This window comes from Bos mutus, chromosome 3, assembly GCF_027580195.1.
Source record: "Bos mutus isolate GX-2022 chromosome 3, NWIPB_WYAK_1.1, whole genome shotgun sequence".
Classification (NCBI taxonomy): Eukaryota; Metazoa; Chordata; class Mammalia; order Artiodactyla; family Bovidae; genus Bos; species Bos mutus.
In genome coordinates, this window is record NC_091619.1 from 48,520,321 (window position 1) to 48,539,110 (window position 18,790).

General features: G+C 40.4%; 1 protein-coding gene across 2 annotated transcripts in view; it reads right to left on the reverse strand.

Annotated features, from left to right (window-relative positions):
• The window catches only part of FNBP1L (formin binding protein 1 like), a 119,079-nt gene extending 101,076 nt beyond the window's left edge, over positions 1-18,003 (reverse strand). The window contains exon 1 of one of the 2 annotated variants that reach the window (XM_005894693.2): positions 17,639-18,003. In XM_005894693.2, coding sequence (XP_005894755.1) covers positions 17,639-17,662 — 24 coding nt within the window. In that variant the 5' untranslated portion in view covers positions 17,663-18,003. The remainder of the gene's footprint in view (positions 1-17,638) is intronic. The other variant, XM_005894694.2, reaches the window with a different exon arrangement.
• Between the last annotated feature and the right edge of the window lie 787 nt (positions 18,004-18,790).

The following is an 18,790-nucleotide window of genomic DNA, read 5'->3' on the forward strand; positions in this document are numbered from 1 at the left end:
TTGTGGTTTTTAATATGCATCATCATTCTAGATATCAAGAAAAGTTTAAAACAGGTAGATGTCACGTCAGATTCTGCCACTTGAGAAAACTCAAAATGGCCTCAGCTCTATCCTCCCAACTGCCAAGCTTTAGAATGCAGTTATGATTGGGTAAATTAGATCCATGAGAAGCACTACAAAAAGGGGGAGGGGGCTTTGGAGTCACACAAACCTTTAGCTTTGCATGACAAAGGTTAACCTTTCTTATACTAGTTTCAACTTCTATAAAATGAAAATACTACCACTTACATCATAGAGCTGGCATGAAAATAAAAGAATATCAGAATGCCTGGCACACAGACATGTTCCAAATTTTAAGGTCCTCTCTCTCCTAAATTTAACTCTTTTAAAAAGTCATTTGGCCAGAATTACAGAAAATGGCTTAAAATCTCTTACTTATTTATTACTTAACACTTTCCTTTAAAATGACTTGTGAAAATAATAGAGCAAGATAAAATAATTTTAAGAGATGGAAAAAATGAAGACAAGATAATAGGAATGAATTTGTAAACAGAATGCAAACAAAAAACCCTACATATTTGCTAACAATAAACCAGAAATGTGATAGTTTTCTAGCCATACGTTCAAAGTGAGAAATGTGAAACAGTCATAGGAAACAGTTTCTATACAATAAAAAGCTTGAGAAAAACTTCTCCCATGAGCCTCATAGAGGATGCACTATAAAGCAGTGGGTACTATTCTAAAAGTCCTTATGGTAAACTGACAAATTATTGAAAGTGAAAGTTGGTCAGTCATATCTGACGCTTTGTGACCCCATGGACTATACAGTCCATGGAATTCTCCAGACCAGAATACTAGAGTGGGTAGCCTTTCCCTTCTTCAGCAGAACTTCCCAACCTAGGGATCAAACCCAGGTCTCCCGCATTGCAGGCAGATTCTTTACCAGCTGATCCACCAGGGAAGCCCAAGAATACTGGAGTACGTAGCCTATCCCTTCTCCAGCAGATCTTTCCAACCCAGGAATTGAACTGGGGTCTCCTGCATTGCAGGCGGATTCTTTAAAAACTGAGCTATCAGGAAGCCCAAATTTTTGAAAGCAAATTATTAGGACCTACAAAAAATAACCTCTCTGCATATACACTGATGGCTGGCTTCTCAACAAAGCAATTTGATAAAGACAGTGAGTATAACATTGATCATAAAGAATGAAAGTTCTAAATACAAGTATCAGAATTCATATCCTAGTTCTGCCATTTACTACAAAGCGGTTTTAGACAGAACACCTTAACCTCTGAGTCCCCAAAAGATACACTGCCTCAAATATATGAAAGAAAGAAAAGAAAGTGAAGTTGCTCAGTTGTGTTCGACTCTTTGTGACCTCATAGACTGTAGCCCACCAGGCTCCTCCATCCATGGATTTTCTAGGCAGAGTATTGGAGTGGGTTGCCATTTCCTTCTCCAGAGGATCTTCCCAACCCAGGGATCGAATCCAGGTCTTCCACATTGTAGGTAGACGCTTTACCATCTGAGCCACCGGGGAACAGTATCTTCCCAGCATCACAACTAAATTATTTTCTCAATATAGTACTAATGCCATCAATACTGGTTTTTGTTTATATTTTTACTAATACTACCATAGCAAATTAAAATGAACATTAAATTTAAAATTTAACTGAGTTTAACAGACATTTCTCTAAAAATATACAAATGCACAATAAGCACATGAAAAGTTCCTCAATACCATTTGTCATAAGGTAAAAACAAAACCACAATGAGATACCACTTCATATCCAAAATCAAAAGGTTAGCTGATAAGTTTTGGCAAGGATAAGGATATGAAGGATATTGCTTGTGGGAATGTAAAATACAAAACAGTGTGAGATGCCTCAAACAGTTAAACAGTTACCATATAACTCAGGGATTCCACTCTTAAGTATATGCCCAAGAGAAAGTATATATCCACACAAAAACTTAGCCACAAATTTCAAAGCAGCAGTATTCACAACAGCCGAAAACAGAAACACCCCATATATCCATTAACCGCAGAAATGGATAAATAAAATGTGGTATATGCATAAAATGGAATAGTATTTAGTAATTAAAAAAAAATAATGAATTACTGATTTGTGTAATAAACACTGATGAACCTTGAAAATATTCTTATTGAAAAATGTCTGTCACAAATGACCATAAATTGTATGATTCCATTTATAAATATTATGAACATATTAAATGTCAAGAATAAGCAAATTTTTAGAGAAAGAAAGTACATTAGTGGTTTCCTAAAGCTGGTGGTAGGGGAGAGGGAGATACAGAGAGTGATTCCTAACGGGTACTGACTTTCTTCTTAGGGCAACTGAAAAGTCACAGAAGAAAAGATCAGTGGTCACCAGTTAGGGAGGAAGGAGATATGAAGAACAGCACAGATGATTTTTAGGGCAGTGATATTACTCTGTATGATATAATTATGTTGGCTACATGTTATTATACATTTTCCTAAACCCACAGAATGCACAACACCAAGTGTGAACCCTAACGTAAACTATGAACTTTGGGTATTAATGATATGTCAGTGTAGGTTCATCAAGTGTAACAAATGAACCACTCTGGTGGAAGATGTTGAAAACGGGGGAGGCTAGGCATATGTAGGGGTAGGTAGCATATGGGAGATATCTCAATTTGGCTGTGAGCCTAAAACTGCTCTTTAAAAAGTCTATTAAAAAATCAGTGGTTGGGATAGGGAAGGATGAACAGGTACAGCACAGGGGGTGGGAGTTGGAAAGGTTTGTTGTTGTCACTGGCAAGGGGATGAAGAAATTATTTTTTACTGTAGTAAAATACTCAAAACTTATTATCTTAAATTAGCATCTTAAAAATATACAATTCAGTGATATTAAGTACATTTATACTGTTGTGCAACCATCACCAGAATTCTCTTCATCTTCAAAACTGAAACTCTACACCCATTAAACAGCAACCACCACTCTACTTTTTCTCTATGAATTTGACTAGGCACCTCAAATATATGGAATCATACAGTATTTGCCTTTTTATGACTGGTTTATTTCACTTGGGTTTCCAACTGAGCCCACACAAATATTTCACTGATAGCACAACATGTTCAAGGTTCATCAATGTTTTGTAGCTATGTCAGCATTGCCTTCCTTTTTGAGGCTAATAATATTTCATTGTATGTATACCCCATTTTGCTTTTACATTTATCTGCTGATGAATACATGGGTTCCTTCTACATCCTGGCTACTGTGAATAGATGTATGCATATCTCTTCAAGACCCTGCTTTCAATTCTTTTGGGTATATACCCAAAAATGGAATTGCTGAATCATATGGTAATTCTATGGTTAATTCCTGAGGAACTGCCATACTGTTTTTCACAGTGGCTGCACCATCTTACATTCCTACCAATAGTGCACAAGGGTTCTAACTTCTTCACATCCTCACCAACACTTATTATTTTTTGTTGTTTTAATAGCAGCCTTCCTCATAGGGATAAGATAGGCCACAGGGGAGTAAGACATAAAACTTTTCTGCATGATTCTTGGAATGGTGAATACATGACACTATATATTTCTCAAAACCTACAGAACTTCACAGAACAAAAAAAGAACCTTAAAATCATTGAGAAAGTCAAAGAATCCCAGGAAAGAACGCAGATTGTAATAAGAGAACCTAAATGAATTACAAATGTATGAAACTATCTCACTGAGGATGAGGGGAATGGTGCTGAACTAAGTAACTTTGAAAATGAATAATGTATAAAACTAAAGGGAAAAGGAAAACTGCACATATGTACTATACTTTAGCTGATAAAGTTGATTCCCAGAGGGCTATGGGCTAACAACTCCAATATTGCTATACATATACAGTGAAAAGGAACAAGCAAACGGATGCAGCCAAATAAGAGTTGTTAAAGAATTTACAGATAAACAAAGGGAACAGGCTAGAAGAATACATGTGGTAATGGATTAGAGTTGGAGATATCAGGAAGAATTCATATTTAACTTAATATACAGACAGAGATGGTTAGCATAAAGAAATACTCATAAATATGTGTATATACATAGGTTAGTATACACATATATTTGTTTTATCAGCTGAGACTAAAACAAATAAAATACCAGTAACAATGAGCTCATCTAGCATCCATATATTGTTTTCTTTCTTTTCTTTACAACATTTAGCTTATTAGTTACAATCAAATATTTAAAATTGCATATTATATACAATAACATTGATTTAGAGATATTGCTTTCTTCACTTACACCATATATTGTTTTCTAATACCGTTCTCCAATAAAAGGAACAAGGGCTCTTTACGGAAATGGCTGATTCTAGGACTGGGGCAAGAAATATGCAAGATGAATCTGTACCATTTTGTAGTCCCAGAAAGTAAGGAAGTACTCTTAAAAAAATCCTTATTGATGGATATGTGTTACAGTAATCAACTGAAAGATTTCCCATTGACCAAAATTGGACCAATCTGAGTAAAAGAATAAATGAAGAACTGGATTATAACTCAAAGCATAAATATCCTTGAGTCCATACTGATATAAATAAATGATTGAATAAATTAATTAATGGGAGATAAGAAGCAAATCTTCCATGCAGAAGAATTCCAAATAAATTATGTAGACACTCCACCCTAAAAAGGGGAAGCCTAACTTCTCTCTCTTTAAGGGTGGGCTACCCTTACTGCAGAAAGTGAAAAGGAACTAAAAAGCCTCTTGATGAACGTGAAAGAGGAGAGTGAAAAAGTTGGCTGAAAGTTCAACATTCAGAAAACGAAGATCATGGCATCTGGTCCCATCACTTCATAGCAAATAGATGGGGAAACAGTGGAAACAGTGTCAGACTTTATTTTTGGGGCTCCAAAATCACTGCAGATGGTGATTGCAGCCATGAAATTAAAAGACGCTTACTCCTTGGAAGCCAAGTTATGACCAACCTAGATAGCATATTGAAAAGCAGACACATTACTTTGCCAACAAAGGTCCGTCTAGTCAAGGCTATGGTTTTTCCAGTGGTCATGTATGGATGTGAGAGTTGGACTGTGAAGAAAGCTGAGCACCAAAGAATTGATGCTTTTGAACTGTGGTGTTAGAGAAGACTCTTGAGAGTCCCTCGGACTGCAAGGAGATCCAACCAGTCCATCCTAAAGGAGATCAGTTCTGGGTGTTCTTTGGAAGGACTGATGCTAAAGCTGAAACTCCAATACTTTGGCCACCTCATGTGAAGAGCTGACTCACTGGAAAAGACTGATGCTGGGAGGGATTGGGGGCAGGAGGAGAAGGGGACGACAGAGGATGAGATGGCTGGATGGCATCACCGACTCTATGGACATGAGTTTGAATGAACTCCAGAAGTTGGTGATGGACAGGGAAGCCTGGCGTGCTGCAATTCACGGGGTTGCAAAGAGTCAGACACGACTGAGCGACTGAACTGATCCATAGTGACTTCCTTTCAAAGAGTACAAGAAGGAAGGTGGGAGGAATCACTTTACAGTGGAGAAACCTGACAAACACTACTTCAGCCAGGAGACTGAGATCAGTATCAACAATGATAAATCTTGTTGATAATATATACCCTTTCATCCTATGAAAATGGCACATGATCATCCTCCCCAAAACCAGTAATCCCAGTCTGACCATGACTAAAAAAGCAAATTCCCAAAGAAAGGCATCCTACAATTTTACCTGACTAAAATGGTAGCTCAGATGGTAAAGAAGCTGCCTGAAATGCAGGAGACCCCCCAGATTCCTGGATGGAGAAGATGCCCTGGAGAAGAGAATCGCAACTCCCTCCAAAGAGGAGCCTGTCAGGCTACAAATCATGGGGTCACAAAGATTCGGACTCGGCTGTCAACTTTCACTTTCAGTACTCCTCTAAACTCTCAAGCGGATCAAAAACAGGAAAGTCCAAGAAAATGTCACAGACAAGAAATGCCTAAGGAGACATGGCAATTAAATGTAATGTGGAACAGAAAAATAAATTAGGTAAAAACTAAAGAAATTTGAATAAACTAAGCACTTTAGTTAATAATAATGCATCAGTATTGGTTCATTAACTGTAACAAATGTACCATTCTAATACATGAATTTCAAGAAAAAAATTTTTTTTAAGTAACTGCCACTAACCCCACTGACTGATGGCCTCTTACTCTGCAAACAGTTTTATAGTTTGGCATTGTATCCAGGTGACCAAGAGACCTGGGAAATTACCAGAGATCTTCACTATTTCCAAGATCCAGGAAAACTTTTCACTCACAAATAAACTTGTAGACTCCTAATTCAGCACCCTTTCCTCAGTCCCTGCAGTGCCTTTACTCAGTCTGAGGACAGGTCATTTCACTATGCCCTGCCCATCAACTGTGGATACTTGCTCAAAACATTCGTCTGTTCTAGCAAGAGATGTCCGCAGGGCACAGTGTGCCGATCAAGAAGCAGCCACTGGACTGCAATGAAGAAATTTAAGTCCTTCACCCACCAGGTCTCTTAAAATGATGGTGGGCTGTGTTAGACCCCTTAAGAATTCACCTCTAAAATATCTGCTGTCACTTACACAGCTGCCTTTTATTAACTCCCATGCTATTATTCAACTATGTATGTATCTACAAATATATATACGTAGCTGGATATAGATGTGTATCTATGAAGCCATCATTAACTCCTTAGGGACAGAGACTATAAATTCTGTGTTTTGGGTTGCCTTATACTCTTTCTAATAGAATCCTAATTCTATCCAGGTGGCAATTTACCCAGCTTTGGACACTGAAACCTAAGGGGAAGTTTGCTGCAGGGTTTCTGAAAGTATATGCCTTCCTGATAAAGAGGCAGACATAGCTGATGTTCCTCTTTTCTTTTTCTATTTTTCCTTTCTTTTTCTTTTGGTCTTAATAGCAGACATGATGGTTGGAGCTACAACCATTGCGATGTACTCATCGCAATCCTAAGGAAAAGTCCAAAGCAGCTGCACAGATGCTAACTGACAGTGTTAAGTTTATAAACCCATGCCAGTGACTGCCTACCTCCAAATTGCTTGTCATATAAGACAAACTATTTAAGCACCTACCAGTAAAAAGAGGAATTAAATCAAGCTGTGGCTCCCAACACCATCAACAGCAATGATAAATATGACATCAAAAGAAAGACTATAGTTAACCTCCTGCACTGTCACAACAGGACTGGAAAAGAGAAACAGTATCTGAACAAGCCCAAGGTAAACTATAAAACAAAATCCTTTAAAAGACTTTTAACAGCCCAAACCCTAAACTTAGGGCATTATCAGAGCTCAGTATGTCCTAATCTTAACAGACATCTTTCCAGGGTCCTAAGATCACAAAATATGTAAGTCTGTTAATGAACCCCTGGCTTTCATGGTGGTCCACGGGTTAAGAATCCACCTTGCAATGCAGGGGACACCGGTTTGATCTCTGATCCAATAAGATCCCACACACTGCAGGGCAACTATGCCCATATGCCACAACTACTGAGTCTGCTCTGAAGCCAGCAACTGCAACTATCGAGCCCACATGCCATGGCTACTGAAGGCCACACGCCCTAGAGCCCATGCTCTGCAAAAAGAAGCCACCACAATGAGAAGCCCAGCCCACACACTCCATCTAGAGAGTAACCTCTGCTCTCTGCAACTAGAGAAAGCCCACAGGCAGCAACCAAAAAAAAGGGGAAAAAAGCAATAAGGAAGCTTTGGATATTATGCAAGGATAATAAAACTAAACACAATAAAACAAAAACCTATCTTTAATATTCACAAATAACTAAGTTAAGATATTGCTCCAAGATGCAAGAAGAAGATGCTATTTTAAAAGTACATTCAGGGAAGTCCCCTGGTGGTCTAGCGGTTAGGATTTGGTGCTTTCACTGCCATGGCCTAAGTTCTAACCCTGATTTGGAACCTAAAGTCCCACAAGCTGCACAGTGTGGCAAAAAAAAAAAAAAAAATTCAGAAAACAAGCAAAAAACAACAAAAAGTAGCTCTTGGAAATTAAAAACGTAATAGCAAAAATTAAAAACTCAACCTAAGAATTTCCAGTTTCCAATAGTGGCAGGCTTGGTTATTTGAAGCATCTATGACTATTTCACTGGATAAAATCTTTAAAATATGGATAAAATCTATTTCAAAAATTTTAAAGCACCAAGACAAGTCAAGATAATAAGGAATTACAAAGTCACAAGTGAAGTAAAATTAGAATCCAGAAAGGGAAAAAGGCACATACCACCTATTTTGCCTTAAGGATATTTGCCAATCCTGAAAATCAGGATTTTTGTTTTAGTAACAATACAAGAAATGTTGGGAGAAATATCAATAACCTCAGATATGCAGATGACACCACCCTTATGGCAGAAAGTGAAGAGGAACTCAAAAGCCTCTTGATGAAAGTGAAAGAGAAGAGTGAAAAAGTTGGCTTAAAGCTCAACATTCAGAAAACGAAGATCATGGCATCCGGTCCCATCACTTCATGGGAAATAGATGGGGAAACAGTGGAAACAGTGTCAGACTTTATTTTGGGGGGCTCCAAAATCACTGCAGATGGTGACTGCAGCCATGAAATTAAAAGACGCTTACTCCTTGGAAGGAAAGTTATGACCAACTTAGATAGCACATTGAAAAGCAGAGACATTTCTTTGCCAACAAAGGTCCGTCTAGTCAAGGCTATGGTTTTTCCAGGGGTCATGTATGGATGTGAGAGTTGGACTGTGAAGAAAGCTGAGCGCCAAAGAATTGATGCTTTTGAACTGTGGTGTTGGAGAAGACTGTTGGGAGTCCCTTGGACTGCAAGGAGATCCAACCAGTCCATTCTAAAGGAGATCAGTCCTGGGTGTTCTTTAGAAGGAATGATGCTAAAGCTGAAACTCCAGTACTTTGGCCACCTCATGTGAAGAGTTGACTCATTGAAAAAGACTCTGATGCTGAGAGGGATTGGGGGCAGGAGGAGAAGGGGACGACAGAGGATGAGATGGCTGGATGGCATCACCGACTCGATGGACATGAGTTTGGGTAAATTCGGGGAATTGGTGATGGACAGGGAGGCCTGGCGTGCTGTGATTCATGGGGTCGCAAAGAGTGGGACACGACTGAGTGACTAAACTGAACTGAACCTTACGAGAGATATGGAGACAAAAATCAAAATCCGACAGCAACACAAAGGAATTTCAAGCCCTGAACTTGGTTTAAGGTGGTCCCAGAGTATTAAAAAGCAGAGACATTACTTTTCAACAAAGGTCCCTGTAGTCAAAGCTATGGTTTTTCCAGTAGTCATGTATGGATGTAAGAGGTGGACTATAAAGAAGGCTGAGTGCTGAAGAATTTATTGATGCTTTTGAACTGTGATGTTGGAGAAGACTCTTGAAAGTCCCTTGAACTGCAATATCAAACCAGTTAATCCTAAAGGAAACCAACTCTTAATATTCACTGAAAGGACTGATGGCTGAAACTGAAGCTCCAATACTTTGGCCACCTGATGAGAAGAGCCGACTCATCAGAAAAGATCCTGATGCTGGGAAAGATTGAAGGCAAGAGAAGGGGATGACAGAGGACCAGATGGTTGGATGGCATCTCTGATTCAATGGACATGAGTCTGAGCAAGCTATAGGAGATGGTGAAGGACAGGGAAGCCTGGCGTGCTGCAGTCCATGGGGTCGCAAACAATTGGATGTGACCGAGCAACTGAACAACAGACTAGGAGTGACCCCAGGCACATGGCAGAAGACAATACAAAGCTTATACATACAATGGGAGTATGCAACATTCTTTACTATTTGCTGCTGCTCCTGCTAAGTCGCTTCAGTCGTGTCCGACTATGTGTGACCCATAGACAGCAGCCCACCAGGCTCCCCCGTCCCTGGGATTCTCCAGGCAAGAACACTGGAGTGGGTTGCCATTTCCTTCTCCAATGCATGGAAGTGAAAAGTCAAAGTGAAGTCGTTCAGTCGTGTCTGACTCTTGGTGACTCCATGGACTGCAGCCTACCAGGCTCCTCCGTCCATGGGATTTTCCAGGCAAGAGTACTGGAGTGGGGTGCCATTGTTACTAGTAAATGTTAATAGTAAAGAATGTTGGTCTAAGTCAACATCTAACATCTTAGATGGTCTAAGTCCAGAAAATTATTCAAAAGCAATGGTTTCTTTGTTTATTTAAAAGCTACTTACCATAGCAGTTTCAATGATTTTTATTTTTATTATTTATAATGGAAAAAAATCTCAACTAGCCACCATTAACATTTTTTTAAAATCTATCAGAATCACCTTATAATTTCTCTACTCTGAAAATCAATCTTTTATGTTTTCCTAATTCATTTAACTCTCAGACCACTTACATTCACATTATTCATACATAATGACCCATTAATAGTCAAAGCATGTAACAGACATTGTTCTCATTTTTAGAATCCAAAGGGCCGTCAAATAGGCTATATATAACATAATCATTTGCACTCAAATAATCAAGGAAATGAGAATTCAACACCTAACTTAACTGAGAAACTTCATGTGAAAAAACAGAATTAAATTTCAAATTATAAAAAGGGCCCCTAGTATTAAACAAAAATAAGAGAAATATACATGTCGGGGGGGAAAAGCACTAAAATAACCTTCATTTTGACATGATTTGATGATAGAGTTCTTAGCAATTCACTAATTCCCTCATTCAACAAATATTTCAGTGCTTATTACATACCTATTCCTTTTCTACAAATTCAGAATACAGCAAGAACACAAAAGGAACAAAACAGATGACTTTTATGGTCCAGAAACAACAAAATAATGGTGTGCCAAAAATAGGAAAATCTGATTCTATACATTTTTATTTTTCAACATGCAACAAATATATACAAATATTGCACATATTTCACAAGGTACTGTTTAAAGTGTGACTAGTTCTCTATCAAGAACTTATATGAACATTGCTAATATATGGAACAAGTTTGTTTCCTATAAAACAAAAACATTTTATATAATATTTTCCTACTAGTTTTTAATATACAGCAAATATGACTATGTTCCTCAAAAAGAGGATTTTTTTGTTTTTTGCTAGTCAGATGCAAATGTTTAAAGTTGAAGGTTATGAAATAAGATACTATTTGTAAGTACACACAGAAGATGCTCCATTATTACAAACCATTATTGTTCTCTTGTCCTATTTTCTGCCTTCACACAGGGGCTGATAAGAAAAAATAAGCAGAACAGGCTTTTAAAGTTTCCAGCCAAACCTATACTTTATAGATTGGGGGAAGAAGAGAGTGCTTTTCTTTTTTTTAAGATAAAAGGGAGGGGAGTGGAAATGAGTGGTTTAAGGAAGTAGCAATGAAGAGGAGACTGGCTTACTCTCCAGCCTCCACCTTATTATTGTTAGGAGAGAATAGCAGCATAAGTAAGTGTCTCCATTGACTGTCGCCCTCCTTAACTAGTAACAACAGTAATACAATGTTGAACACAACAATTTCTACCCAAAAAAAGGTAATGTAAGACATATTTATACCATTACTATTTTCCAAAGACTTGAATATGCAAGAAATAAATATAAGGGGGTAGTCCCATAAGAAAGGTAATATCCAGAATGTATACTCTAGAGGGAGGGGGTTAGGAGGAACTGGTCAACAGAGGCTATTCTGAACAGTGATATCAATATACGGGAATATTCTAGAGTTAGGAAAGTAGTATCACCTCAAAATGACTCTAATTCTTAAGTCTGACATTATAAGCCTTAATAAATCTTACCATACATCGCATTTCCCTCGTGGCTCAGATGGTAAAAATCCGCCTGCAATGCTGGAGACCTGGGTTCAATCCCTGGGTTGGGAAGATCACCTGGAGGAGGGCACGGTAACCCACTCCAATATTCTTGCCTGGAGAATCCCTATGGACAGAGGAGCCTGGCGGGCTACAGTCCATGGGGTCGCAAAGAGTCGGACACAACTGAGCGACTAAGCACACACATCACATAGTGTTTCCCCATAATAGACACTCAATCATTACTTCATTTTTTAAACCAAATTTCTACAGTACTTTCACGGCCTTTGAAAAAACAATGCAGCTCACAAGATTAGGACTTTTCTTTGTCAGCCGTTTCTAAATAAGTATATTCTAAAAAAATCTTAAGTAAAACCAAGATTTGGTCTAAACACTAGAGACTACAATGGGACCAAACTCCTTCGAGCTATAAAAATCTACATGTGGTCTATGATTTCATCAGCTATTTGGGTTTTTCTCTCTCTCTTTCAGTTTTTCTGTGATATAACTGACATGCATCACTATATAAGTTTAAGGTACAGCATAATGATTTGACTTACATAGATCACAAAATGATTACCACAGTAAGTTCAATGAACATCATCCCATACAGATACAAAATTAAAGAACTAAAAAAAATTTAACCCTTAGGATTTACTCTCTCGACAACCTTCCTATATAACGTTGTTTAGTTGTTAAGTCGTGTCCGACTCTTTTGCAACCCCAATGATTGTAGCTCTCCAGGCATTTCTGTACATGGGATTTCCCAGGCAAGAATACTGGAGTAGGTTGCCATTTCCTTCTCTGGGGGATCTTCCCAACCTAGGGACTGAACCCACGTTTCCTGCATTGGCAGGCAGATTCTTTACCACTGAGCCACTAGAGATACCTTCATATAGAATATACAATACTGTTAATTATATTTACCACATTGTACATTATATCCCTGGCACTTAAAACTAGAAGTTTATACCTTTGGACTGTCTTCATCCAATTTCCTTCCTCTCCTCCCCTACCTTCACCACGAATCTCTCTGTGAGTTTGTTTTCTAAGTGTAACTTATCTACAACACTATGTTAGTTCACTATATAACATAGTAATTCAGTATTTCTAAACATTTCTAAATGATCACCACAGCAAGTCGAGTTACCATTTCATTGGCTATTTTGGCAGTCACATCATCAGGTGAATTTACAAGAACTACCTTTAGAGGTCAGTTTTTTCCCAATCTGTAAAAACTATTAACCCAAATACTACAACTTGAGTTCATCATTTTGGCTTCAGATCATTTAGACCTTCAATTGTTAATAACTAGACCACCTAAATTTATCATCACCTACTAAGGCTTTCGGAACCATAAAAGCTTCCTCAAGGATCCAATTATTAATCAGTAATCAATACTCTCGGAGAAAGCAATGGCACCCCACTCCAGTACTCCTGCCTGGAAAATCCCATGGACGGAGGAGCCTGGTAGGCTGCAGTCCATGGGGTAGCTAAGAGTCGGATACGACTGAGTGACTTCACTTTCACTTTTATGCATTGGAGAAGGAAATGGCAACCCACTCCAGTGTTCCTGCCTGGAGAATCCCAGGGACGGGGGAGCCTGGTGGGCTGCCGTCTATGGGGTCACACAGAGTCGGACACGACTGAAGTGACTTAGCAGCACCAGTAATCAATACTCTGGGTAATGCAATGAACTATTAATTCAAGTGGGCAAACATGTATGATCACCAACAGTCACTGTATTAGTGAAAACAAAAAGATTAACCCAGTCCCTACACTCAAGGACTCAAAAGCTTAGTTTTACACGTTTACAATGTAAGTGTTAATACAGAACTGCTACCAAAGATAGGAAGTATTAAAGGGTAAAGACTAGAAGTGTAAAATAAAGAATTCACTGAATCTATCAACCAATGCACATTTTTTAATTTCTTCCAAAAAGGTATCAAGAGCTTTGTCATATGCACCTAGCTAGAAATATGATGAACATAATGATGGCTTTCAAATTATACACTCTGAAAACTAAGGGCCAAAAATCATAGACCAGGAAACTAAGGCACAAAAAAGGTTTATGTATCCCTATAAATTAAGTCAGACATTTGAACCTACTTCCTAATTTCCAAACTAGTTCCCTCATTTCCCTAATGAGGAGAGAGCAAATTTTTTAATAAATCAGGATATGAATGTGACCTATGGAAACATTTTTTTCTATCTATATATACACTCACAATCCATACATAAACTGATTTTTTTTCTCATTGACCTTTAACTTGCTCCTCAAAAGACTAAAAAGCTATCGCCTAATAAATAAAAGATAGGACTTCTCCAATTTCTAATTTCCTTATTTGTAAAAAGGGCTAATCATTACAAAATCTATGCTTTGCAAAATTATTAATTCATATTTAGACTTCTCTATCTACCATTCTTCCTATGGCAATAAAGAAATCAACATAATAAACAATGCATCCTGAAGAAATGAATGTCACCTCTTTGAGTGATACCACCCAGAACACAGAACCCAGAACTGAGTCCCTAGCATATATTCACTACCTTACTTAAATGCCCATTTGGAACACAGGAAATCTCTTAAAGCACAATTTATTACCAGTTAACTTATATCCCCAAATATCTGACACAACCAATTTAACCTATTACTATTAGTTCTGTACCCCAGAGTCAGTATTAGAATGGTTTAATTTTATAACTTTATTCTCAAGTTTAACGTAAGACTTAAGATAGCAATAAACTCCAATGAATATTATAAGAAATAAACAAGTTTGAGTGCATAACTGCTTTATCATATTTTCTTTGGTTAACAGTATGTTCTCAGTGAGGTTTAACTTTGGGACAATAATGTGATCCTACAGATGAAAATAATATTAAGAACTGGTTTCTCAATTCAAATTTTCAATAGAATTTTCCCAGCCTCAAATTCCTCAATGGCAAGAGCAGGTGTTTGTTACAATCATATCAAACCACAATATCCTTATTCAAAACTGCGATTTGTAAAAATAAATAAATAAAAACAACAACAGGAAATCTACGCCTTGCAAATGCAAGACACAGGTTCAATCCCCGATTCGCCAAAATCCCACATGCAGCAGAGCAACTAAGCCCATGCTCCACAACAGCCGGAGAACAGCAATACTGAGCCCACCTGCCACAACTAAAACCATTTGTGCCTAATTTTGAGGTACCAGAGTCTGAGTCAATCTAGTGCATGCTTTGCCAAGCACACAGGATTGGCAGAGTGGGGATACGGGTGCGGTGACAGAAGGAATCCAAATTTCTTTACCAGACCAGGAATTCAAGTATGAATGCTTCAAATAGCTTCTTTATCATTAAATCATTGTGAATATGGGTCAACCATGGAATTACATTCTTTTATTAATGTTTCCCTGACATTAATTTTGCTTGAACCTGGGGCTTCCCAGGTGAGTCCCTGGTAAAGAAACAGGTTCGATCCCTGAGTCAGAAGCAGCCCTGGAAAAGGAAATGGCAACCCACTCCAGTATTCTTGCTGGGAAATTCTATGGACAGAGGAGCCTGGCAGGCTACAGTCCATAGGGTTGAAAAGAGTCGGCTACGACTTGAACACGCACGCCGCAACTATTGAAGCCCACATGCCCTAGAACCAGAGCTCCACAAGTGAAGCCACTGCAAAGAGAAGCCCCTGCTCTCTGCAACTAGAGACAGCAACAAAGACCCAGCACAGCCAAACTTAAATAAATAAATAACTGTAAAAACCCAGGAAATCTACTCAAGTTTTTCTAAGGCCTCTTCTGGTGCAAACAGTTCTCTATACCAATTTCTACTTACTTAAGGTGTAAGCATCCAGTTGATATTAGTTGATTCCATGTTATTTAATTCCTAATATTTCCCTCAAACCACTAAAAAAAACAAGTTAAAAAACCTGGATATATGAAATTTTAAGAGAAAAATTAAATTTTTTTATTTCAAAAGGATACAAAATAATTTTTAGGTATAACAGAAATTCCCACCTCCTCTATGATTTACCTTTTTAAATTGCTGAAAAACTACTCAAACGCTGAACGTAAATCACTGAATTAGGAGACAGGTAACTGCTTCTGATTGTATTATATTTTTAAATTAAAATATTTTTAAAGATCACATTTTAGTCTTCACTAAAACATTTTGCTTCTCCTTAAAACTGTTTTTTTTTAATTGCTTTTCAACAGTGTTATACAAAGCAATTTTTTCCAGTCTAAATTAAATCTAAATAATATTCCTCCACTATTTTATTAGTTATATACCTTTTAAAGTATTCTGCTTACATTCTTCCTTCCTCTGAAACGTGGATCATATAAGCATGTAAAAATAAAAATATTTTCTAATTATAAAATTGGAAAACAAAACATGTTCATCTCCTTTAATTAGGACAAACTATAATCAATTATAGAATGTCCTATGTCAATGGAAGAGATCAATAATGCCTGAGACTCTAACCAAGTAAAAAATTAAAGCTCACATAATTTACTACACAATCCTCCCCAAAACAGGTATAATTAATTCTATCTAAGAACGTAAATAGAGGGGCCCCTGGGGTATTTTCTCTTGGGCGGTGTGTTTACAGAATGGGCAAACACTTGCTTAGAATGTTGCAGATTTCTGGGCTGGCTTAAGTTCATCAACTAGATGAACTCTAAAGTTCAATTCTAAGATTCCCAACTGTGAGTAAAACGCGAAACATAATAAACATTGTGCCCTTCAATTAACCGATCTGCCTTCACTGCCACCCTAACTGGATGCATGGAGACAAAAAACTTCTCTTGCAGGAGATACTGGTTAACAAAAGGCAAGGAAAACATGCACAGGTGGGATAAAAAGGCGGAATGGCTGAAATCAGGAGGATCTCGGGACAGCGCCCCCACGTTCGTCCCTCCGCGGCACCTGAGAAATCACTGCCCGCCACACCTCCACCCTTCCCGTGGAGGCGTCACGAGCCAATTCTCTAACCTATTACAGTCCACCCTCACCTGGCCTGACACTGGGCATTGTCTAGAATCTTCAGCGCCCAAGAAAGGCAAGTAGGAAAAAGAAAAAAAAGCGAGAGGAGGAGTGAGAATAAAGAACAACGGAAGGGAAGTAAAGCAATCGGGAAACCGCACGATCTGGGGAAAACTGGCTTCCCCGTCGATCACTCAATTTAATTCAGATCACAAAAGCCACCCCCCCTAGCTCAAGATAGCAGCCAGACGTGGCCCAGCTAGAGTCCCCGAAGCCACTCCGGTCAGAGCAACGAGACACGGAGAGGGAAATGGGCGTGTGGGCTGGGCCTGGCTGGCCAGAGGCCGGACTCCGAACAAAGCCGCCCGGCTCCCCCTACCTGGGGCTACGGCGGCGGGCGGTGCCTCGCGGCTCCCTGCGTCGCCCCGGTCCGGAGACGCCCTCGCCCCAGGGACCCTCGCCCGGGCTCTGGGCCGCGGCGAGCCCCCTCCCCGCCCGCGAACAGCGCCCCTTTGGGACAATGGGCCCCCTCCCCCGCCTCTGGGAGGGGAGGTACAAAGGCAGAGAAGCGCGGCCCGGCACGGAGCCAGGCGTCCGGAAAGTGAAGGCGAAGGAGAAGAGAGAGAAACCCAAAGGATGGCGGCGGACGCGGCAACCGGCGGGCAGCTCCCCCGGCCGTCCAATTCGCTGCCCTCAGCCCCACCGCCGCGGCAGGGGCGGGAGCGCGGACCAGGAGCCTCTCAAGCCCTGCCTTGAGGGAAGAGGGGTTCGCACACAAAGAACAGCAGTACCCCCACCCTCTGCCAGCGCCGGGGACCGCCCGACGCGCTCCGGTCGCCGACGCCTGCTCAGCCCGAGTCCCTCCGGGGCCAGGGTCCGCGCGGGCCGCCCCTCTCCCCGACTCACCCACAGCTCCGTGCCCCAGCTCATGGTGGATCCTGAGGCGACTCGAGCCGCCTGGCTGCCCGCTGTCCGTCCGTCCGTCGGCTCTGCCGTCAGTCTGCCCGACCTCCCACTGGCGGGCTCGCGGCTCGGCTGCTCAGCCTCCAAAGGTGCCGCCACCGCCGGGTTCCCCAGTGAGTGAGAAAGACGCGACTGGAGGAGCCGTCGCCGACGCCGCGTCCCCGCCTCCCGGAGCCGGCTGGGAGGGGGCCAGGGCCGAGGGGAGGCGGGACGCGGAGAGGGGAGGGGGCGGGGCGCGATGCACCCTGGGATCTGGGCGGACCGGTGCTTGCCCGCCAAGGAGGGCAGGGTCCCCTCTGACTGGAGGGTCTACGGTTCGCACAACTCTTCCTTCCCGCCCAATCTCTGTTTCCCCTACCTCCGGGCTCGGACTGTCCCACCGCCGCCAGAGCCACTCGAATATCTGTCTCCAAAAAGGAAAGGGAGAGAAGGAAAAGTCGCCCACCGCCCTTCTCTGCCGTGTCCCCTTATATGAGGCGGCTCTTTACTGCCTCTTGCCTCCTCCGCTTGGGAGAAACCCAGACAAGGAAACCTCATCCAAATCCTTGGGTTTAGATTGTGGAGAGTTGTATTTTATTTATAAGGAAAAAAAGTCTTAATGGTTAAGGTGATCTTGGGAATCACTAAAACGTGTAGAATGTCAAATATAAATGCAACTGTGCCTCTGATTCTGGTTTTAATAATATTTCTATAAGTTCTGCCAGGAAATCATAAAAAGAAGTAGATCTTTCAGCATTCATTTGGGATTGTTGTGATGACAGGAGTCTTCCCTGATAGCTTGGTTAGGAAAGAATCCGCCTGCAGTGCAGGAGACCCGGGACAGGAGATGGAAGATAATGGAAAATGTGACCGGAGGTGTGTCACCTGCAGGAAAAAAGAACTGAGTTTGCCCCTTTTCTGGAATGGGTACCTCGCGCATGGGGGTTGGATAAGAGTCAGATTCCTAACCGGTAGCTCAAAGAACCTATTCCGAACTTCGGATATCTTTCACTCAGAATATCGCAACCTTGGATGCAGGGCCACCATTTCCTTTTTTCTCTGTGGAGTTACTTCCCGGCCTTTCTGAGTAATCATTAACCGCAGTCAGCAAGTTTG